Raw genomic sequence first — 25,098 nt, 5'->3', positions numbered from 1 at the left:
TACCTTAACAGAGGGAATAGTCAGTCTTGAATTTGCAGTCCTTATGTCCATGTCTTGAAAAAGTACTATATGATGTTAAGAAGGGAAAAAAGATAACATGGAGAATCAAGGATGGATTTCTTTAAGGAAAAAAAGTTATTTTCTTTTTCACCCATACACCTGCAAAATCAAAGACAGTTTAGAACTGATGCTTCTACAGTAAATATTTGAAGAAAGATAAAAATTTTTTTTGTAAAAAAGGTTACTTCACTTGCAATAAAATAAAGGCATGAACATTTCTATTTATCAGTTTTTATCAAATGTGGATGTATCTCCTAGATCAGGTTTTAGATTTCATCAGAGTATACTTCTGGTGGGAATTCAACTCAGATGTAAATTGTCATTTAATATATAGAAGAATTGGGGCAGATGGACATCTTAAATCAGAAACTTTAGATGCAGTAAATGGGGACCTAAATTATACCTGTTTGTATTCAAAAGGAGAGGAGGAGGTCACGTGAGCTCAAATACTTCCTTGCCTGGTTCAGCCCACTGAAAGGAAGTCTAATAATGCAGTGAACAACAGTGCCCTAAATATTGTTCAGCAAATTGCCTTTTGGTGTGAATCACATACCAGAACTGTATTCAAATCCTTTCAGGTTGTTGACTTAAATGTGTGTTTCTTACATGTCCTGTTTCCACTTTCTTAACTGTGTTAGTTTGTTGGGGTTTTTTATTAACAGTAGAAGACAAGTAGTTACAATAATTATGCATGTCACATCAGACCCTCAGCTGGTATAATCCATTGCACTTAGCAGGAAATTAGTGTAGCTATATATATGTGTGTGTATATGTATATATGTATATATATATATAAAATAAATACATATATATAGCACAGGTGTATATATAACTATATATCCCAGCTGATATTCTGCCCCATACACTCCTGAGCCATGAACATGAAGATGGCACATGTCTGAGGTAGACCTTTATAGGCATTAAGTAATAATGACTGTTTTATAAAGATCAGTAGTTACAATTTTTATAAATGCGAGATATATATTTGATAATACAAGAGATTTTATAGCTAGAAAGAGCAGTGAAGCCCATTTGGCTTGGGTGAGGTGTGAATGCAAGGCTCGGAGGGGGCATCGTGGGGCACCATTCCGGGCTCATCACCCAAATGAGAAAATCCAGAGTCCTGCAGCCAAATACAGAATTACAAGAATAAAAGGTACTGGATGTTTTATTGGTATGAATGATACACTGTCATCTTCATGAAGGATACTTAGGTCATTCTTCACACCAGTGCAATGTTGAGTGCTGTGACCTCTGTGGATTTTCTTTTCATTTTGTACGGTTATGATTCTGTGCTAAAATTTTAATGTAAGTAAGTTGTAGATAGTCTTTACAAACTTAAGTTTTGCTGTACAACTTTAAAGTTTAAACCAATGAGATTTCCTTTCCCAGCTTAAGTAGAATGTATGTCTTCCAGTTTGAATCAACGGGACTGGGCCTCAGTAGCAGCAGATTACGCACCACACTGAACAGAATCCAGGAGAGTCTGATTGATCTGGTAAGTGCCTGGATTTTGTTAATGCTCAGTGGGATAGAGGTCTGTGTACAACATTCAGGAATTATATTTCATCATGGCTTTTTGATTTTTTTTTTTTCTCTTTTCACATTCAGTGTCTAATAACAAAGGCTTAGTTTCATGATGTAGAGGTCATTATTGTATGAAATCACTTGTTTCTAATGTGCAACAAAACTAATTAAATAGATTTTGCTAAATGTAAATGAAATTCTGCATTTAAATCTTCTATTATGGTTCATGTAATAAAGAGAGTCATTCAGTTATTATCTCTACTAAGACATATTTTATAAAAAGAAATAGATGACTCATTTTTCTTCAGTTAAAGAATAGCAAAACAGTAAGCTATCCTGAAGATTATTTGCTTTTCAAGATAATAGAGGTAGTATACTAAGTCCTTCCTTAATTTTGGGGAACTTTCCCAGATGTATTTTTTACATTATATCCTATCAGTCATTTCATGATTTATTTTCAGAATGTGAAGAGTAAATATGGTGCTCGTGTCACACTGGCAGTAGATTACTGTCCTTCACGGGAGGATGGTAAAGGAGACTGTAGGTAGTTTTTGTGGATTCAACTGAACAACAGATTATAAAAAAAAATATTGCTAAAAACTACACCAGAAATGGAAGTTTGAAGTTCTTATATTCCACCTAAATATAAAACCTTTGAAACATTGTGAAGAAGTTTCCTAAGGGTATCATAAATGGCTTGTATAGCAGTTAATACCATGGATGCTACAGGGAGGTTTTATTTTCTGAGGCTTCTATCTTAGAAGGAAGAAAAAGATGTTCTACTCTGACTTGCACAAGGATTTGACACTCCACAGAAATTTACTTTATGCTTTTTTAATTCCTTGAAGCATTATATCGAGTCCTAAACTGTTCTCACAGAGAAGCATCTTAGAGGGTTTGGGGGCCATTTCTTACACAGTCAGTAGAGGGAGCATGAGATAACTAATAACCCTAGGCCTCTGTAAAACAGAAAACTGCTTCTTGATATTCTTCTCAAAGGCAGTGTATGCAGAAAGAAAAACTAATTCTAGGAAGAACTTGCAAATGAATCAGTTAAAGATTATGGAAAAATGGAAAGTTATGGAATTAATTTTTAAAATTTCTCTATAGTGATGGTTCCTGACTGCTTTACAGACTTCATTTTTTTTAGCAGTTAAAATGATTAAAAAACAAAAGAAACATTTCTAGGAGTGAAATGGAAAAATAACAGCAGTTTGTTTTCTTCCTCAATCATTAATAGTACTGTAACAGATAATGTTATTGACAATTGAAATTAATAGCTATATACAATGTGAGATTTGAAAGAAGAAAGAAGTCATAGCTAAATGCTATTGACTTAAAGACATTCCATGAAATTTATTAATATCTTATGAAATTATGCTAATCTTATACGATAAATGGAAATTTTTCACTTTTTGATTTATGAGGAAGTAAAAGTGTTCTGGGTATTTTTGTTTACTGTTTGCTTATTTTTAAGAGTTTGTGGAAGTCAAGGTTCATTTTCATTGTGTCATAAAAAGGGTATTTCTCAAGACCGTAAGGACAGTTCTGAACTGCTCGAGGGATTCTCCTATCTTACTTTAGATTTTTGTAAATTGCTTTCTGAAAGTATTCGTGTTTGCGTTGTGGCATTCAGTCCCCTGGCCTGATGGGAATTTAAGGTTGTTGCCTTGTCTTCTATGCATAGTACCTTTATTAAGGGCTTCATTTCTGTCACATTTCAGTTCCTGATGGCAGCATCAATATTTTATTTCCATAAAGATAGTTTGAATCTGACAATACTGAATCTGTGACCAAAGCTCAGCCAGACTTGCATGTAGATCAGAATAATTTCACAAATCTGTCAGTGTCTTTGAAGGTTGAACTACATGATCTGTATCCAGACTCTTCAGTAATTTAGACTGGATCATTTCTAGCTTTCCTCTTGGACTTTGTTCGTTCCTTTTTTTGAGATATCAGTGGATGAAGGCCTCTTAACTCAATATTTATTGTCAGGAGTTAGAGGAATAATTGGAGGATTTAGTGGCCATCCCCTCCAGCTTTGTGTAGAATTCTGGGAGTTTCTGTTTGAGATTGAATTAATGCTATCTAGTTTATACCAGATACCTTTTTTGTAGAATACTATTTTATTGTTATTGAGCTGAATTTTAAGCTTCCTTTGTGAAGGAAAAAGCGATGTGGTGTAGGAGTTCCACTTCTGGCAAGTTAAAGCACTAAGTGTTCTTCCTTGCATTTTTGTAGCATGTTCAGTATGAAGAGTATGGAGGTCGATTGGAGGCATTCCCTGTAACTCCTTATGGAGCTGCTCTATTTTCCCATTATTACAGTGCAAGAGGTTTCTGTCCTTTAGCATATACTGTGCTTACAGCATACTAACCATACTTGGAAAAGAAGTAAGTCTGGTTTTTATTTGGACCACTGAGAGACTAAGTCAAATTTCTGACTTGTAGCCAGTGTGCAAAAGGGTGCAGCAATTTAAAGCACTTCCTCTACTTCCATCCATCCCTTCCCATGCATCACGTGCCTCCTGCTTCTGCTGGGGGTCCTTGTCCCTTCTGAGCAGTATTCAACTATAGCTGAATCACTTCTCCACTGTTTTGCAGTCTAAAACTTCATAGCAAAAACTACATAGCAAAACCAAATGTACTTTAATAACTGCAGCAAGTCCTCCTGCAGTTTAGATTAATGTTTTAGACAGTGGACAGGAAATAGCTGAAATGTGAACATGTGTTTAGTCCTGTTAACTTCTTTGCAAGGCAATACTGTGACACCTCAGCTGCGATACATACTATTCAATGTCAGTATGTCTCTCCTACACTGATAAATGATAAACCACATTATAGTAAACAAAACCCCCCAAACAAAAAGCAATGACCAAACCACTTCAGTTGGTAGTAAATGTGCCCCTGCTGGTTGTAATTGTGATACAAAAGCATTTTTAATTTGGACTTTTTAAAAAATTTGGATGTTCTGTATGATTTAATCAAAATGACAGTTATGAAGGACTTTATGATGACAATGATGAAAGGCCATAATTGAGAAAGCAGGTTCTTAAAACACTACTGCTTTAGATATGCTTCCAATTTCAAAGTGTTACAAATTTAATAATAATGAAGTCCAATTATGGCTCTTTTTAAAATCTCTGCACGGCTAATACAGATACTGGTTTAAGTATGATCTGAAATTTCTTTTGATAGATAAACAGGCTTAATTTAAAAAAAAAGAGATCAGGCCTACGAATTAGCAAAACTTTATTTGCTTTGTTATAGTAAGTTATGTGGAAGTGTGCTGACAGCTTACAGAGATTGAGTAAGCATTTTTCTGTGTATAACCTACTTGTCTTTGCCTTAAAGAAATACCTTTAGGCTAAATCAAGAGTATGAAAAATAAAAGCACTAGGAATATTTTTTTTTAAGCGGGTTGGAGTCCAGTTTAATGTCTGAGAGTTAAGAGAACAGTATGACTTTAAAAGATTTATTTGGCTACACTGTACTGAACTTCATATGTGTATCAGAACTTCATAGTCAGGTCTTTCCACAGCTAGCACAAAGCTTTCTTACAGATTTCTGCTATGCAGCAGCTTCAGAGTTAATTTAATAGTTACTTCTGGATCCTCCAAAAGTAGCGCTCTTCAAACACTCTACTCATTCATATAAGCAGATTGCATTAAAAAGAAAACACAGAAAGAGTGAAAAGGGGATGAAGAAGTGCTGTTCTTTCAGCCTCACTCAGATGTGGTTTAGATTAGGCTAAATACACCAAAACAAGCCCCTGTTTTGAGTTGCTTATATCTCCTCACTGGCAGTTTCCGAGTCAGGTATGTAGAGGTACCTGCACACATTATGTCCTTGTGTTTGTCATTTCTAACAGGAATGTGTTTTTACACAGTAGTGATGTCCATGTTAGTTCACTGAGACCTGTGAGCCCCCAGGTACAAGGCATCAGTCAGTTTGTTGTGTGATCAGTTTGTTGTGGTAATTCGTGCTTTGGAAGGAAAATGCCTACTTCTGATTCCTTGCTTTGTCGGTTTTTAAGCAGCTTCCTTATCTTCACAAAATGTAATGTAATTGTGATACTGCCATTGCTTAGATGTTGTTTGTGAATGTCCTGTGAATGTAAATAGCTGCTTTGAGTGATATTGCTGCAAAGAGAGATTTGGGGGGCAAATAGCCATGGAATGCTCATAAATAATTCATTGCAAACAGGTTTCCTCAAGCAAAACTGAAATTTAGAACGGAGTTTCTTAGAGTTACTGTGTTTTACAGCAGTAGAAAATAAATCAATGTAATAAAGTATCTAAGCATTGCAATGCAATGTATAGAAGAGTAGATGGGAAGAACTGCTGATATAAAATAGCATTGGTCACTGTATCTTAGAACCTGTCCTTGCCTTTTGGACTCTTTCCCCAGAAAGTATATGTCTTTTGGCAGTGTCAGGTTAGAGATTGATGGTGCAGAGATGGAAAATGAAGATTTTTCAGCTGTACAAATAAGATAAAGATTGGTAGGAATAATTTTTTTTCTTCATGCCTGACTTCCCATCCCATTTTGGCTTTGACTCTTTGATCCTGTGAAATGGTACAATTCAGTTACATTAGCCCCAGTGCTGGAAACAAACCGTTTGGTTTTACTTAAAATGTCACATCACTGTCCTGCATTACCTACTGTGGATGGGTGCCCTGTTATATATGGTTTGGCAAAATACTAATGGCAAGCTCTGGAGAGTCTTGGCTGTGGAATTGTTTACCTGATATGGCTGTGCCTAGCACAGGAGGCAGCTCCTAAAGGGCGTAGTTAAGGTCCTCAGTGAAATCGTAGCTGTGATTCTTGGTGAGGTTTTATTTGGTTTAAGATAACTTGTGCAATGTTTCTAATCCATACTTGGCCTCCTGCTGCTTAAAAGGAAAAAAAAAACCTAAAGAAAAAAAGAAGAAAACGCAATTTGTGAGTTTTCTCTTTCCTCTATTTAAAAAAGATTTCTAAATGTACGTAATGACAATTTTTAAGGTGTTGTATGAATTGCTTGTCAAGGGAAGAGAGCTCTGTGTATACAAAATTCTGACATGACAAGCACTTTGAAATTATGCTAGGACTTCTGCAGGTGTTTTCCTTCCTCACATTATTCATTTAGAGTTCTTCATACATCTTTTTTTTTGTTTACTTGACTGTATTACCAAGTAGACTGGAATAACATACTGAAGTTTTTGAGCTTATTTAATTGGATACATTTTCTGAATTTTGGCAATTGCTTGGTCTCTCTTTAAGCAGTCTCTGCAGACATCTCATTTTAGTCACTTCAGACTCTTCTTGCTGGGCACCCAAAATGGACTGGTTCCAGAGGAGTGCAGGTGCCCACAGAGTCACAGCTGAGCACCTGGGAACCAGCAGCAGCTCTTCCTGAGAAACTTTCTTTGACAGGAAAGTCTGCAGTAAAAAATGTGTATGAGCAGACCAGACCAGCTTATGTGGGTTTTTTGCAAGGTTGTGGTTCAGGTTCCTAAGGTTGCCTGTGTGTGTGCTTTTCTGTGGAGTCTCATTTGGCATTTATTTTTTAGGGTGTAGTTAATGACTCATTTTCTCAGTTGTCTATCAGTACACAGTGGTTCCTGATAGAGGCATTGTTACATTGGTTGAGGCAAGATAGTAAATAAACTTTCCAGCTTCTTGTAATTTTTTATGCAAAAAGTCTGCCATTTAACTTTGAACATTAAAAAACAAAAGAAATGCAAAGATCCCAGAAGTTTCAGTGCAAACTTTATTGAACTCTTTTACTGAAGGCAGTGGGACTGACCCAACTGAAGTTTAGGACATGCTTTTTTTGTGACAAAGAACATGGAGGATCCACACTCATGTCTGCTGTGAGGCAATGCTGATCAATTCAACCCTGGGGACAGTGTGAAATGTGTGTGCTATAAGTGTTGGGAAGCTTGGGGATCCCTTTTATGGCTCTTCAATAATGCTATAAAGATATCACTGGTGTGGAAAGGATTGAAAATAATAGAATATTAGAAGCATTATTTCTCCAGATGGTTTGTTGTTTGGTTTTTTAAAGATCTGCTTTCTTAAAGTCTGTAGAGTGGCGATCATTGTAGTAGCTTACATTGTTTATGTTTGATTTACTTTCCTGAGGTTGAGGCAAGATTACCTTCTTGGTAAGTTTTGTGCCCCTCAGCAAGAAAATACTAATCTTGCAACTTAAAACATAGTAGGAGTATTGTAAAGTACCATTTTAAAACCTTAACACGTTTACAACATATTCAAGATGTACTTTTACCTTGAAAGCAGTGTGCTTTTGCAATTGGCCCTACCTATAATTTTCAGCATTCAGTTTCAAGAAGAGTTAGGGATGTGCAAGCTGAAAGGGGAGGAAAAAAGCCTTCAGTGCATTTCTTGTGATAAAAAATTCTTGTATATTAAGCGTCTACTTGGATTTAGTTGAACTTATTTTCAGACAGCTTTTGAATACAATAAGGCGTTATGTTTTCTTTGATCAGTTTGTTTTCTTGTAATCTATGCTCGTGATATTACAAAAACTATTAATTACAGTTTTATAAACAGAGATGATAGAGCTAGCCTGTTTTATGTAAACATTTGGGGTTAGTATGCTTTTCTTTGTCCATCAGCACACATCAAGTTCTTGGTAACAGTGTTGGTATGTCACAGGTGCTGTAGACTGTTCTGCTGCCAGAACCTTTTCAGATAGTACCATTTTGTCCATGCTTTTTGGACACCACTGACTCCTTTAAGATCAGAATTTCTTCAGTAACATTTAGAATTAATATGAAATCAAACCTAAAATTTTTGCTATTGTGTATGTATATTAAATCACAATGATTCTAAAACTGGAATCTTGTGCAAAAAGTATTAGGCCAGAAAAAGTGCAGTTTTAAAAGATTATTGGTTATGAGTGTGATCTGCAGCACTTTGTGTGCTGGGGACAGGTTGTGGAGTTTACAGTATTTTGTTTAAAGTTAGTGAAAGTGCATGATTAATTAACTGTCAGCTATTTCACCATAATTGGCAGATAATCAGTTACTTCAGTTATAAATTCTTTATTTCTTATAACTGAAATGAGTGTTTCTGTTCTCATGATGAGATCAGACCTGTAAAAATGTCTCTCTTGCAAACTGAATGTCAAATTTTTAACTCAGATAATTACCTGATATAGTTTATACTTCTAATTTAGGTAATTATTTTATAATCTCCTCTTCCCATTGAGATGGAAGGCTTAACAGAGATTTACCACTGGGTTCAGCCAAACTTGAAAACGTTCTCTTGTTACAGATGACATTTTTAGAGGAAGGGGTTGAAGGAGAGGCTTGTTCCTTAAGCAGATAGATTTTATTTTTCTACCTGTTCATTAAAAATTTCCTTCTTGGGAGTAAACAATTAAATGATAAAGTGAAATACCCAGCAATTAAACAGTATCATGCTCCCATTCATCTGATACCTGTTATTTGCTAACACGTATCTTTTTGTTGTATTCAACTGTAGGTATCTTACAACGATACTTTGCAAAGCGCACACTGTAGTTCACACTACTGTTATTAGCAATCCTTAAATAGGCAAAGCAGTCATAAGCCTGCTTTAACGCTTCATCCTGATATTTTCAGGCCTTTATAGCAAAGCAGCTTTTATAAATAATTGCTAGTTGGGTATGCCTATCAGGTATGGCATTACAAAACTCGGTTCTTTTCCTATGACAGTATGAGGAAATTAAACTAAGGCTAGAGAAAATTTAATATGCAAGACCTGCTGTAAGGTGTCTGCAGGCAATGCTGGTTAACCTGTCCTGCTGTGCCTGCTACAGTTCATTGGGTTACTGTTCAGATAAGTCTGGCGCTTTTAATAATTTTTAAAAATTTTTTTTAACACTTTGGTTTTTTTCCTATTTGTCAAGGAAGGAAAAGAGCACCTTGTAGTTTGCATCAGTTCCATGTATACTTTGAAATTATTTTATTAAATCTATTTTGTCCAGTTTTCTTACAAGGATGTTGTGTGGGCTGTGATATGTCTTTGACATATCACAGTTCTGCTGGATCAGCAAGACCTACTAGTCTGATGCAGGGAAAAGCTAAGCAAGTTTATTCTGCTTTAGTATTGCTCTCTACATGCTTAATACTGGGTGCTACAATATGTTCTCAGTGTAACTTGACATTTCTTGAAATTAAAGTTTGGCTGGCTGCTATTTAATTTTCTGGCTTCTACTCCCCTCCTCTCCTCTTCCTCTTGAGGCTGGCAGTTTTACAGGACTCATAATTGTTTTCTGTGGTACACAAAGGGAAACTCTGGCAACAGACATTTTCTTCCAGATTTTCTTCATTACTGGAAGGGTTAACTTTAACAAGTCCACTACGCTGAAAAACATCTGATTTCTTTAAATAGTCTGTAGCCTTATTTCCTGTTCCAGCCTGTATGTTTTGCCCCTTTATTTTCTGCTTTCAGTCTTTTGATCACTTCTGTTAATGAAGGCAGGAGGAAAAAACACCTGCATCAGTAAGGCCCTTTCAGAGTGATCTTGTGCTTTTTTGGGGTATTGGCGCACTGGCTGTTTCCTTTTTGCTGTCATCATGCTTTTGCAGTGCCTGCTTTTTAGAACAAATTAAGAGAATGAAATGCTCATGCTATTTGGCCATGATATTTGAACAAGAGTTTGACTCCCTAGTTGAAGCTAGCATGTCTTTGATTTAGCTAGTTCTCATGTACCTTTTGTGTTCTTCAGATACAACACAATTTTGGCTTTTAAAAGATTCATTAGTTACTTACCTTCATGGGAAGCAGAAAGGAAGAAAAAAAAGTTTAAAATGTGTCCAAAGTGGCAGGCAACTCTGAAGTGCGATAAATACAAAATGAAGTCTTCATAATACTCGGTTTTTACATAATTTGTAATTAGTCTTTGAAAGAAAGCAAGCTTCTTAAATGTTTACTACTGATACTCTTCCCCCAGCTCTGTCACTCGCTGTCTCTCCTAAGGATAAGCATTGCTTGGTGGGCTGTGGGTTTGGCTATTTTTGTCTTGTGTAAACACTTCAAAACATCTTTGTTTGTTTGTGTTTTGGTTTGGTTTTTTTGTTTTGTTTTGTTTTGATTTGGGTTTTTCAGAATGGAATGAAGTGAAAAAAGAAAAGAGGGCAGATAAAGAGGGAATTTTAATAGTTAATCAATATGGTCTTTGGCTTAGTTAATGCTGTCAGAGAATTGATTGCTGTGGCTAGATGGTTAGATGTCACTGCCTATCTACAGTAAACATGTGGATGTGCTCAGGAAATACCTTTGAGTTCTCTGAAAGAGGTTACATGAGCTTTAGCAAATATCCAGGCCTTTTGGCTTGCTTATCCATTCTGATAGACTCAGCAGAATGCAAACTTCATAGTGTTGTGAAGCATCTAGTCAGTTTAATTCCAAGTTTATCCGGCTGAATGTGAATACAGATCAGAGCAAAGAAAGTTAATTTTTCAAATAACATAACATTATAGCTAGCCTTTATAATTGTTCCTGTGCTCAGTGCAACTGTATCTGATTGCATTTACCATAAGCTTCTTTTAGAAGTTTTATCTTCTGCTCATTGATGTATTTCTGTGAGATATTTTAGTGCTACAAATGATGTGTTGATGGTATTGGTCAGTCAGCAGTCCTTGTTTTTAATGTCAAAATTTCTGTGGGGAGCCATCAAGGTTCCCTGCTTTCTTTGCTTTTTATGTCTGTAACCTTATTACAATATGTTTTTTATAAGTCCAAAGGTACTTCCTCACCCTTATTAGTGAGAACTCTGCCTTCCCAGACTGTGCATTGTTCCATCTGCTGTAGCCCATTTTTATGCTTGTGTTTGACGTCTCTGGAGATGCAGAACTGAAAGAGCCTTTCTGATTTAGCAAATCCACCTCCCTATTGCCTTGGGCTGTCACACCACGGGAGGAAACTGCCAAATAAAATCCGAGAGAGTTAAAGTAGAACTTGTGAATTTTTGTTCCTCCACACCTCAAACCACTTTTAACAGCTTGCATGCTATTATCTTCTCAGTTGTCGTATATTCTTAATGTCACTTTTGGTTTGGCTTTCATCCAAGCAGTAAACACATTCTGGTGCTGCTTTGTCTATAGCAGCAAAGTTTTGATCTTTCTGCTCATCCTGTATCACTTAAATTCTCACCAGGTCCTTACACATTTGACATAATCAATTTTCACCTGCCTTACCTTTAATTGCTGCAATACAACCACAATGGGTCTGTCAGATATTTTGCTATCAGAATAACCGCCCTGTTGGTTTTCCAGTTTTCACCTGATCATATGTGCAATACTTTTTCTCTTGGCATTTCAAGGTCTGCAATGAAATATTCCTCTTTGTCTGAATCCTGACATATAGAATGAATGACACCACTACTAAGTTCCACCAGTGCTTCAGGTGCTCACTGCTCTCCTCTTCTCCTTAAGCAAAAGTGTCTGAAAAAAACCTGTTTGAATAGCAAGTACGCTCTTTCAGGTCACTCTTCACAGTTGTTCTCTGCTGTGAAGCCCAGAAGAAATTAATGGCTACTGTTGTGGTTAGCTTGAGTCTATTTTTCTCCCTCCTTCCTTAGTTACTTCACTGCAATTTCTTCTATTTTTATTTCTATCTCTAGTTGAAACAAACAAACAATTCAAAAACTTGAAAGCTGCTTTTTTTCATAATGTTGTTTTTGGCTTTATCTTTTTCCATTTTTTAACAGCGATTTCAGAATTCCACTAATTTTTTTTTTGAGTCCAACCGCAAATATTATGTTTAAGCATTATTGTTATCCTCTTGGTTGGTTATTTCTACGCTGTTTACAGCAGCCATGTTAGGCCGCTGATTTTACTTTTGTAAAAGTTATTTTTTCCACTACTTTGGGACTGTGTTACTGTTATTTGTTTTCATTCCGTACATACAGGCTGAAACGTTGTAGCATCCATAGACTGTAGACTATGGCCACAGTTTCTATCCCTAGGGTCTTGAAAGGCTCTGATTAAATCCGTGCCAAATCCTGTCTTCTTACCTGTTCTGGGTGCAGTATTACCTTTACTTTGTAGCATTTCTCATCTTCTTGTGGGCTGTGTATAAGCATGGTATGAATAATTAATCCAAGCCAGCCAGAACTACCTTTATGTTTTCATGTTTTCATGCCTGAAACAGTTTGGGGAAATAGCCAGGCTTCAGAGGGTGTCCCTTTGTATGCCTGCTCTGGGAATTTCTTCCTTCTGTGATTCCTCTACTAGCTGTACTTTGTACTTATATTCCTTAAGTGTGGGGGTAGAATTTTTCCTCTATTTTTTTCCTTTAATTTTGCAACAAGGCACTGGTATAAACTGTTTCTCACTACGGATTCTATTCCTTTGCTGTGAATATTTCCTTGCTTTCTAGCATCAAGATGTCTGCAGGATAGAAGTTTCCATGGAATGGTAGCTTGATTGAGAACATCAATTGTATTTTACCTAAGTTAGCCACAGCTCATATAAGCAGTAAAGCCCATGCATAAGTAACATTCCTTTGATACATCTCTCTGTTTGGTTGCTGTCAGCTTGAAGATGCTGTCTCCAAGGATGAGAAGTCAGTCTCCCAAAAGGCAATTGGGGTAAAGCCTGTTTGGGTGTTAAGGTGTAGCGAGAAGATTATTTGCTGCCTTTCTCTTTTAATTTATTTTTTCCTTGGATACTGATTTACATGAGATGATTTTTTTTCACTTATTTTACTATAATGTTCAAATAGAAATAGGCTTGATTTAAATTACACCTTAGAATTTGAAATATTCCTTCATCTTATCTGGCATCTGAAGCTGGAGCCATCCTTGCTGGTTTTGTGGGGTTTAATTGGTTTGATCCTTTGTTTCAGGAGGTGTCTGCTGATCCTTCAGGAACTCTGACAGCTGCTGAAGAGAGAAAAGAGAAGGTGCCAAGCCCACATCTCAGTCACCTCGTAGTTTTGACATCTGGCAATTCGCTATATGGTTTGGCAGAGAGAGTGGTGGCCACAGAATCCTTGTAGGTTGTTTACTGTACTCGTTGTATTTGTGATCACTGAAAGCTATTGATTGTTTAAGAAATTGTGGTTACAATCCAAAGCCTTCTTGACAGGTCAAAAATTCCTGTCTCTCAATGTGATTTTAAATATGAGTGATGAAGGTAATTTCTTTATTAAAGGTACAGGAGTCTTAATTCTTTGGTCTAGCAACATGCAAGCACAAGGAATGAAATTTTACTGCAGATGATCCAGTAATTTGTGGCAATACATGGCCAAATCTAACAGGACAATGTTTCTAATGGGAATATTTAATCTGTATGGTTCATTTTCGCCTTGTATTAAATACTTGACTCAGAACTTCTTAGTTTAAGTTGGTTTGGCTTGAGTTACCATGTTCTTTGCAATGGGTGGAAGTGTACCTATGTCACAGCACAGGAGAAGAGGAGATTATAACCAGCAATTAATGCAAGTGTTACAAAATTATTTTTATTTGATAAGAGTAATAGTAAGAGCCAGATGGGAATTATTTTTTCCTCACATGAGATGACACTTAAAGATTAGAAGTTAGTTTTAAAAATATTTTTTTCCATTTATGCTTAGATAGAAATGTATTTCCTTCTTATGTTGTTATTAACAAATTCTACCCCTGAGAAGGAATATGAGATCAAGTTCTATTTTATAGATTCACTAGTATAAAATTAGGTATGTTATTTTGAAATTCTGAGATGGATTTATTAATATTGATGTTGACTGTCCTGCAGTGGGAATTGCATGACTCTTGGTCACTGACTGTTCCGGTTTGGCCAAATTTAGAAATACATTCTCTGAGAGAAGGCAGGCCACAGACCACCCCTCCCCCACCAGGTTTGGGAAAAATTGAATTTTACTCGAAAGAAAGTGAAAGAGATAAAAACTATTTATTTAACAAACACACAGGAAAAGGATAATGATGCTAAATAATAAAACCTCTCGCTCTGCTGAGAGAAACCTGGGAAAGTTTCAGAGTCCTTCCATAGATCTCTCTCTCCCCTTCCTTGGAGCTGGGACGGGATGGTGGGCTCACCTCCAGGGCCAAGGCCTCAGTGGAAATTCCTCCTGATGTATTCTGATGTTGAGACAGTCCAGAAGAGGAAAAAAAAAAAAAGACAAAGTCCCAGGAAAACAAAAGTTCAACTCTCTGTCTCTCTCTGGAGAAAGAAAAAGGAGCTGAAAAACTGGCTGAAAACAAGCCGGGTGCTTTCCCCACTCTCTCTCTGCTGCCGCAGCTGAAAAAAAATACCTCTATCTCTGTGTGACCTTGAACAAGCTGCAAACTGCTTTGAAGAAGTTTTGCTCAGGTTTTCCTCTTCCCTCTCAGGCTCATTTTAAAGGCACAGAAAGACACAAAATTAATTTCTGGGCATGGGGCAGCGATAGGGGATACACATCACAAAGTCACCCCAAGACACTGACTTTACTAGACCTTGGCTCAGACTTTTGCAGTGTATCCTCAGTAAAATAGAAATATGAATTGTTGATATTCAAGCCTTAGTCTCTTTATTCAAGTATTTTCTTGTTCGCAAGTACATTTTAAAATTGTCAGAATTGAGAATGCTAGTTGATATGCTGGCATGCAACTGATACAGTTCTTCTTGGGACTAAATTTTCCAAAGTTGCATATTGTTTTTGCCAAATATGTCAACTGTGGAGTAAAAATTGTAAGGACACATGCCAAACATTGCACTTAGTTCACAATAAATTTTCTTTGCTTTCAAAGGGTATTTCTGGCTGAGCAGTTTGAATTTCTTCAGCCTCATCTTGATGCAGTGATGCCAGCTGCCAAGAAGCCTTTTCTTCAGCAGTTCTATTCTCAGGTCAGAATTGTGTAATTCACAGCTGATTTTCATACAGAAGATTTGAAACTTGTACATTATAGTGCAAATACTTGTACATCATAGTTATATATTGCTCCTACTAGCCAGAAATTTAAAGCATTGAATTTTATTTTTTTCTTTTTCAGACAGTGTCAACTGCCAGTGAACTACGTAAACCAGTTTACTGGATTGTTGCTGCTAAAGCCATTGACTATGAACAAATGCTGCTTCTCATGGCTAATGTGAAATGGGATGTGAAGGAAATCATGTCACAGCACAATGTATATGTAGATGCTCTTTTAAAGGTGAATAGTTAATGGAAAATGGTGTGCTAGAGTTTATATAAACACTGCATTGCTGTAATACTTCACTAAAACTGTTAAAGTGACATGGCTAGGACAATACATCATCCTGACAAATGGGAAATTACTATGAGGTCTGTCCAGAAGTTTCATTATTCTTGCTTCTAAAGCATTGTTTTCAGTGATGATTTTTTTTGACTACATGGTGTGTGAAAGTGACCGCAAAAGTTTCATGAGTCTCATGTCTAAGTCTTGAATGGTAGAGAAACATGTAGTAAACAGAGTAACACTGAGGGAAATCCAGTGGCCAGAGATACCCTTTAGCTGGAGATAGTTAAAAAAACCCAAACCACACTATTTGCTCTTTCAAATAATTTTGCTGATTGTCTTTGAGATGTATCATATGAGCTGTAGGTCAATTGAGCACCAAAAATGATCATGCAGTATCTGACTGAAGTTGCTGTATTTAGAAGTTAACATTTGAAAAGGAAGGGAAGCTATTCAGCCAACTTGTCAATTGCATTCCGTAGATGTCATTATACAATTGCCACGTCTTATGGCATACAGAACTGGTTCTTGGGACAAGCCTTTCCTCATCCTTTTATATATGCCTAAATAATGTTTCTAAAAGTCTTCAGAGGGAAGTTCTGGCAGTGGTAGAATTCTGCAAATTAATTATGCTATATTAATTACTAATTCTTTTCAGAGAAACTGAAAATTTTATTTTAAAGATGTGTGAAGTGTGAATCACAGAATAAGCTACACATCTGTGTGGAATAACAGTTTGGATAACACCTTCGTACTTTGTAGCTCTTCTCTGCTTAAAAAAAAAATCAAGGCAAAGAAGGAAGAATTTGACAGAGGATATATCATTGCACTGAATTTGATGGAATCCTTGTGGTTATCCTTGTTTATGCTGCCGTGACTTTTTGAGACCAGTTTGTCCTTAAAATAGTTGATCTCTGGGGCAAAACTTTTTCCTTCTGTGAGTATGCAACTGCTGGTGAATTTGCTTCAGAACAATCAGAGCTAATACCATTTAAAACCAATTTTGGTCTCTCTATTCTATAACTAGCGCTAGTTGCTACAAAAGCTTTTAGATAACTGCTAAGCAATGAGTGATTTTCTGTGTACACTGGGGCTCCAGGGACGTCAAATGTAAGCACAGTGTTTAAAGTAATAATCAACTATTTTCAGTCATGTGCACACATACACAAAGTTTTATATTCAGTCATAGTATGTTGGAAGCAGATAAAGTGGGGAAAGAGGATTGTTGAAGAAATTTATTATCCTGGAGCATTAGGCATCTTCATCTTCAGAGGAGTGAGCTGTATGCCTGTTAAAGCATGACATTGTGGTACCCTGCATCTTCTTGCCAAATTAAACTTTCAGAAAATTTGTGTTAAATGCCAATTGATTACTGAGATTCTCTTCTACTGAAAAAATCTCTTCTGATTTTCTTCACTTACTGAATTTTTAAGGGGGGGTGTAAGAAAAAAAGGAAAAGGAAGAAACCGTAGATTAACAGCCTTGGAAGTAAAATCTCTGTGGGGCAAATATGATCTTAAAAGAATGCACATCAAATGGCTTTTGCTAGTTATACAGAGGAGTTCATTACCAGTCTGCTTGATATTGAAGTCATTTGATACTTTTTTAAATGATAAAGGCTTTAATCATTGGCACAGGACTTCCGTTTCACTTTATTTAAGTCACAAAATCATTGTAGCAGTAATTGCATTTAGTTATGACTAGTTTCTCACTTGTAGTATCAGCTCAAATCCATCCAGTCCATTGATGATCCATGTGGAAAGAGGTGCCTTCCTGTAATTGGAATTGTTATCTAAAGCTGCAGTGTGGTCCTAAACTGTTAGATTTGGCCTCTTTCACTGGGTGCTCTCAGCTCCTTCTAAAGCACTGAGGAATTATCTAATGTGAAAGGTTGAAGAATGAAAAGTGGTTACAATATTTCTGAGCTTCTCTTCGAAAGCTGGTGGGGCAGGTATTTAGAGGGATAAAGAGATCATCACTGGATTTTCTTCAGTGGCTGTATATTGACTTAAAGAAGCTAAATATAAGTGTAGGGAGTGAGGCAGTGAAAATAGCATTTGAACGATAAGCTACTTGGTTCATTTTCAGAGGTGTCAGTTTCACGGAGAACTACAGCTCTGGAGAACAGAGCAGCAGTTCGTTTAAAAAAAGTCACTGAGGTAATGTTGTGAGTGATACACTAGAAAGTGCTATGTTTTCTACTTTACACATTAAGTTCTCTACGTTTTGTGCCTATTAAGCCTCTCTGCTTTGCTCTTATTTTTCAGTATTCTCTCATGTGCATTTCTAATTGGTTGTTGCTGTTGTTGGATGTACAGAGTATGATCCATTTTATGCTAAAGGAATAAACATCTTTTATGTTTTATCAGGAATTTGAAGAATTTAACAGGAGGTTGAATGATGTGTCTAAGAGAGTCCGTATTCCATTGCCAGTCTCCAACATCCTTTGGGAGCACTGCATACGCTTGGCCAATAGAACTCTTGTGGAAGGGTAAGTATTTATGAAAGTCTTGCTTTTGGGTAAGTATGTCTAGAATGATAATGTTTATTATTAGAGTTAAAAATTCTAATTTTATAGTGTTCTTGTGAGTTCATGTTCTTCTGCGGACCCTAAAAATTATCAATGCTTAAAATACTCCTTAGCAGTTGTTTCACAGAGTCTGGTGCAGCATTGAGCCTAAAGGGGGTGGTCTTGTTCCTAGATACTGCTGAAGAATGACAATGAATGTTTTACCGAAGCATATGAAAATACACTGCTCTTTCAAAGAAACTTCTATCTGAAAATTATGATTTCCCAGCAGAGCAAAGAAGGAAGTTAAAATATAGTTGTCAGTACTTCTATGATGATGCCATTTATCTTTGCCAGGAAGAAAATCAGTTATCTTAAAGTAGCCATGGAATATGATTTTTCCAAATTCATCAAGAACAGAGAGGTATCTTAGTTGGCTTGATCAACAGAGGCTCGAGCCCCTTAGTCAGGAACTGCTACACCTTGCTCATCCCTCTCTCTTTTAATCAGTGTCCCAGTCTTTTCAGATGCAATTTTGTAGCCTGAGTGTTGCAGACTTTTCATCCACTGCATTTATTTTTATGGTTTTGTCCCCTTGCTACGTGTTTGGGCTCTTATCGGAACTTCTTCTGCATCATAGAATATGTGCTGTCTTCCACTCTTTCTACATATGTTTCCATGCTTCTTTCCTGGTTATCTTTACCCTGTTCACTTCCTACTACTTATTTTACTTCTTTCCATCCCACTCTCCTGCTGTCTGCTCTAAATTAGGACCTCAACAAAACACCCTTCTTCTCCAAGTGTTGGCTGCCTATTGAGGATCATCAGCTTCCACTGCTTCCATAAAGCCATCATTTTTTATCTCATGCCCGTTTGTTTTCATGCCATCATCCTTTTGCAGTCTCTAGAGAAATCAGTTCATGTTCAGGGTGACTAAATCCATCCATGACCTGCTTCTGGCTTCTCAATTCCTTCATATGACATATAGCCTATACAACTAGCTTTCCTTTTTGAAATTTTATTTTTCACTTATCATGCCTCAAATAAAAGGAAGTGAAACAAAGGCATATCTCTTCTCCTCCCCCTGTTCCTCTTACCTTTCAAATAGGTAAGAGTCAGTCACTATCAACCTCCTCTACCTCAGCCTTTGTGTTTGTTTTCAACTTGTTTCCTTTTCTTACATCACATCTCATTCATCTTTTGTGGCTTCAGTGTACATGAACCATTTAATCCTTAGCTCTGAAGATTATCACTCATATGTCTTGCTCCATGCTGCAGTTTAGGTTCATGCTTGTGACTTACCATGAAACTTTGACCTTTACTTTCACCTAAGCAGGGTGAACTAGGAATACTTTGCTGATATAATTTGTCCTGTACCATTTCTGAGGGTGTAAAAACTACTCATTATCATCTTCTCCCAAATATTTGCCTGGAATTTCTTATTCTTGGCCAGTTCTGTTATTTTTACATATCTTGTAGGTTCTTTTCCCACTGTGGAAAGGGAAGGAAGGTGTTCTGAATAGCTGACTCTCTGAATAACTTCTTTTATCTCTGAATTCAATGAATGTATGGAGTTAAAAGCCATGAAGGAGATGTTTCTCATCCAGTCATGCAGTCAACTGGCATTGCTTTCGTCAGGCTCTTCACTGAATGAAGAATTACCTCCACTGCAGTCAGCTATATCTTTCTTTAAATTTTGTCCTTCCCTATCTCCTTGTTCAGTGTTCTCTCCTGTTTCCCTGCTGGCTTCTTGGGCCTATTGAAAATCATCTTCTAGTCTTCTATGAAGCTCCGGAGGACTTTTGCCTTGGTCCTCTCTCTTTTTGCCTCTGTTAGTTTTGCATTCTGCAAATTCTTTTTGGGTACCAACTCTAAGTGTGAAATTTCTTCTTATTCTTTACCTGACCTTGCTGTGTATCCAGTTCCGAGCTGCATGTTTCTGCTGCCTCCTTTGCATCAATCCTAATAGTCTAGGGACTGTATAATAATTAGGATTAGCTTCATGAATCTATGGAAAAACTGAGCTTGTTTTATATTTGGTAGAGGGGAAGAGTGGAAACAGTTAGGGTTGTCACTTGTGGGTGCAACTGGTGGATGAGCTGGATTAAGTTGCTCAAGACACTGTGCCTCAGACCCTGTACACAGCTGAAACTGGCATTCTTGAGGCCATTGCAGTGTCATTTCCTTTGATCTTGACAAATGCAGTCCCTTATCTGTTTGAAGAACTGCAAAGATCATTTTCCTTATTTATTGCCTATCACTCCACTGTGATCCTTGCTAGTATTACCCTGCTGTTAAGCTCATCTGCTGTCTCCTCTAACCTGTCACTAGTTTGCTGTCAATCTGTTCTCATTAGAACATCAGCTTCTCACAGAGATGAGCAGTGCTGCTACTACCCTTTATCGTCTGCTTGCTGTGGCTGTTTTTGAACAAATACCTTTGTGTCTTTCTTTGATGCTCCTACTTGGTTCAGCAAGCTCCTGGTGACCATTCCTAAAGCTGCCATGGTACCTTTCAGACTCCAGTGGTCGTGCTCACTTGAAACCACTGTCCAGTGTGCTAATGAGCATTGGTTTAATTTCCTCTAACCTACTTATAGTAAGTTGTTCAATGTAGGATGATTTTTAGTGGCTTTTGGGAGAGGAGAATGTGATTTTTCTAAGTATCACTGGGTACAGTGGGGTTCTGTTCGATGACTGGGCTAAAATGTGTTATGCTACTGCGAATAAAGCTCTGCAGCAGACATCCTAAGAGAAGTTCTTGTCTGCTTTTGACTTAAGACCATAATTTTGCTCCCCTTCAATGTTCAAAAGACTAAGTTAACTTTGATAAGCAAAATTCATTTTTATTTCCTTCTAAGTTTTGCTTTTCATTGTTTCTCTTTTTAGTTATGCTAATGTAAAGAAGTGCAGCAATGAAGGACGTGCCTTGATGCAACTGGATTTTCAACAGTTCTTAATGAAACTAGAAAAGTTAACAGACATTAGGCCTATTCCAGATAAGGAATTTGTGGAGACCTACATTAAAGCATACTACCTGACAGAAAATGACATGGAATGCTGGATAAAAGAACATAGGGTAACAATTAAATTTGCATTCTTTTCCTGTCTATTGAGAAAATTCACCATGATGATAAAAACATGCTAACAACTATAAATAATCAATCCTTCCATATGTTAAAAATGAATATAGGCATATATAAGTATATTTTCATTTATTACAGTAAAACCTATGTAGGAAGCAGTATAAATATAAACGTATATGTGCATGTACATTTTCCTTTTTATCATATGAAGTTAGTATGTGCTTGAACTGGTTCAACATCTGAGGACTGGGGAGGATGACTGAGCCAGTCACACCTGCCTATTGGATCAAAAAGCGCAGAGAACTAGGGCAAAGGGAAACCGAAAGCATTTGTGAGCTGTTCAGAATATGCCAAAATGCACAGCTTGATCATCAAGAATTATGTTTTGGGATCACACCATTAGGTTTTGTATTGCTTTTGGGAGTAGATTGCTTAAACTAAGTTGTATGGCACAATGGAGAAGATTTATTGCTTTTTCTTCATTTGATAATGCTTAATCTCTCTTGCTGAGACGTCTGTGTTTTGAGAACATTCAGATGCTTTCACTATAGCATGAACTAACAATTGTAACAGGTCTGTGTAAGTAATAGTCACATGCTATTGGAGATACCCATCTTTAAAGTAAGTCTTTTAAAGTGGAGCACTTGAAATCTGTATTTTGGGATTACTTTAAATCCCACTAGAAATGGAGGCAAAAGTATGTCTTTGATAGAATTTTCCTTGTATTGCCTGGAGCCCCAAGAGAGATTGTGAGCTATGGGGTTTGATGACCTACAGGGAAAAACTTTTTTAAACTCATTGGTGGAAGCTATGTTTTGGATAGTTTTAGACATAAAGGTAATACTGGCAAATGTGGTGTTTTCACAGGTGCTAAGAATTATTTTCTTCACATTTTTGACATTTTTTCTTCCTTTATCATGTACTGAAATCAAACTTGTTTGGACACTGCAGACAGAAGCATTTAGAAGCTTATTGGAAATGGGAAATCAAAATAAAAAAGATCACCAACATTTATCATTGTTAAAACAAAGTTTTTGTGTTAAAAGCTTAACCATTTGCATACGTATTTCCCACCAAGCCTCCCAAAGAAAGGGAAATACATTAAAAATTGATTTATAAACATGTTCCCAGAGTTACTTTCTGTGAACTCTGTCCAGTACTTTTAAAGTCATAAGCATTTTCCATTATAAGCTGCCATGTAGCAAAATAAAGTCTTGTCCTCTCTGTGCCTCAACTATGAAAACTATCCAGACATGACTTAACTACAGCTTTAAATCTCCCTTGTGTACTGATGCTTCTATCAGTTGTAAAATCCACACTGAGTATGTCTGCATTTTTTAAAATTTTCTATCTTTGTCTGGTGTTTTATTCTGCTCTAACATGATCTGCTTTTGTTTGCCAGGAATATTCCACTAAGCAGTTGACCAATCTGGTGAATATTTGTCTGGGCACCTACATCAACAAAAAGGCAAGACAGAAGCTGTTAGCTACCATTGATGACATAGATAGGCCTAAGAGATAACTGGCGAAAGCTGCTTTCTTTCTGACTTGTACCTTTTTCTGTTCATGTGAAGCACACGGACATTTCTCTCGTGGACTAATGACAACATTAGAAACATTGTGCATGACCTTTCTTACCAACATTGGAGGCACTCTGAAGTGACATAATGTTCTAAAATATGAGTTTTCTAATCTGTAGATTTCTTTTCTGTTGTACTTTTTTTTTTTTTTTTCTGGTTACTTGCCCTTAGTAAAGGGCCACCATTTGTGTATCATTGATGAGCTGTATATTTTGCAAAAGTGTATACTGTAAGTAAAATCAAAATCAGAGAGAAACACATTGGCTTAATATATCATTGATGCTCTTTTGAAATAAAAGGGCTACTTGAAAATATGATTTCTTTCTTCCCTGCTTTCACCTTCAGAAGTTGTGCTGTATTATGGACCAGTGTAAAATGAAAGGATATGTATAATATTTGATTGATGTATCCTGCATGTGGATTAAGAGTGCAGATCAAACAAATACCCTCATGTTAAAGCCCATCATCTTTATATGTATTTAAAATGTCTGTTTATTTCAGAATTAATTTAGTCATATCAAAATTATTGACTTCAGATTAATAGAAGGTAATAAAATTGTATGCTAATATGATTTCTTTGTGAGACTTCATTTTTCCAATTCAACAATGCAAAATGGCAATAATGCCAGGGATCTGGAATGTTTTTTTGACTGAAGTTTTGGATTGATACTAAGATAATCTTCCTGTTTCCTGCTCTGCTGTAGATATCCTGAATGATCCTGAGGAAAGTAAAATGACTTGACTGCATATGTGTCCTAGAAATCAATTTGTCAGAGCATCACTGACTTCACTGGAGTTTTCAGGTTTACATTTGTTTTCAGTATGTAAACTTTCAGGAATTTTATTTTTTATTACACAATAAACTTTTTGCAGTGCTCTCAGACCTTTTTAAAGGAAACATGGAGCTAATAGGTAATTTATAAATAAAAATAAATTACCTAGGCTGCAATCCACTAATGTGTACAACATGGTAAATGCTCAGTTTGGGATTCATACTTGCCATTGTACTTTTAATTCAGACGTGGGGGAACCAGGACTTAGCGAATGTCAGCAGTAGTGTAGTGACAGAAAATTGCCCCATGGAGTCATCATAATTGTTCTTTTCTGTGGCCTAATTTCCTCCTCAGAAGTGTCCTGAGCATCACTGTGTGAGTTTAGAGAAAGCCTGTGTACAGTTTTAGAAGAATGATAGAATTTACATTTTAAATATTGACTGCATGGTATTCAGCTTCCTTGTTTATCTGTATTTTAAAGGAAATAAGATTTAGAACAAAATTTAACACTGTTCTTTATTGACCATGCTGTCTTGCCTAGTTCCGTTTAAAACTTGCTTAGTGGTTTGTTACCATATGTGTTGAAGCTGAATCAGTTTCACCCTCATTAAAAAGGTGATTCAAATGAAAGTGTGGACTTTTGCGTCAGCGTATCTGCCCTGGAGTCAAATCCTGAGCGAGAGCTCCTGGAAGAAACAGAAACATGTTGGGGACTATTAGTGTAAAATATCTTTCAATTTTCTTCTCTTGGATGAAATAAGAAATTCAAATATCTTTACCAGAGCTTTGGTGAGCTGAACACATTTAATTTCTTCTGAACTGCTTAGGTCACTGTAATTTTATTGCTTACCAGAAGGTAGAGGTGTAGTCATTGGAATGCAAGGTCAAGGTGAGCAATTGCATGAACTGCAATCAGGAGTGGTTTTTTTTGTAGTATATCTGTAGTTTGACTTGTTATTTTTAAGCAAGCCCCCAAATAAAAGAATGTGCAAGAAGCAGTGTTAAGCAACAAGTGTTTTATCTTCATTCATATATGCCTCAGAAATCATTATATTTTCCACAAGAACCTTCCCATGCTGTCCAGGATTGATGCCAAGGAGGAAGCCACACAGCTAAAGGGCCTACATACACTCTTAGATACATGTTTTTAGGTTGCCCTGTTTGAAATCAGGTGTTGGACTCAGTGATCCTTGTGGGTCCATTCTAACTCAGAATATTTTTTACTGCTTTGTTCTGACTGACTAATGAAGCTAAGTTCTTGCTGAGTGCTGAACTGTTACCTTACTAAGGATATATTTGGTAGTTTCCATCCTCTGATAATGAGAATTTTTTATAAACCATTGATTTTTGAGCATCTCTGTGCATCTATGTTCTCCTGTGCAATAAGAA

General features: G+C 36.6%; 1 protein-coding gene across 3 annotated transcripts in view; it reads left to right on the top strand.

Annotated features, from left to right (window-relative positions):
* The window catches only part of VPS50 (VPS50 subunit of EARP/GARPII complex), an 84,893-nt gene extending 61,385 nt beyond the window's left edge, over positions 1-23,508 (top strand). For all 3 annotated transcript variants that reach the window (XM_039548927.1, XM_039548928.1, XM_039548926.1), the window contains 7 exons: positions 1,478-1,558; positions 13,431-13,579; positions 15,316-15,412; positions 15,559-15,717; positions 18,132-18,253; positions 21,160-21,349; positions 22,759-23,508. In XM_039548927.1, coding sequence (XP_039404861.1) covers positions 1,478-1,558; positions 13,431-13,579; positions 15,316-15,412; positions 15,559-15,717; positions 18,132-18,253; positions 21,160-21,349; positions 22,759-22,878 — 918 coding nt within the window. In that variant the 3' untranslated portion in view covers positions 22,879-23,508. The remainder of the gene's footprint in view (positions 1-1,477; positions 1,559-13,430; positions 13,580-15,315; positions 15,413-15,558; positions 15,718-18,131; positions 18,254-21,159; positions 21,350-22,758) is intronic.
* The last annotated feature ends 1,590 nt before the right edge of the window (positions 23,509-25,098 follow it).

Source organism: Corvus cornix, chromosome 2, assembly GCF_000738735.6.
Source record: "Corvus cornix cornix isolate S_Up_H32 chromosome 2, ASM73873v5, whole genome shotgun sequence".
Classification (NCBI taxonomy): Eukaryota; Metazoa; Chordata; class Aves; order Passeriformes; family Corvidae; genus Corvus; species Corvus cornix.
This window is presented reverse-complemented; position numbering and strand designations above follow the sequence as displayed.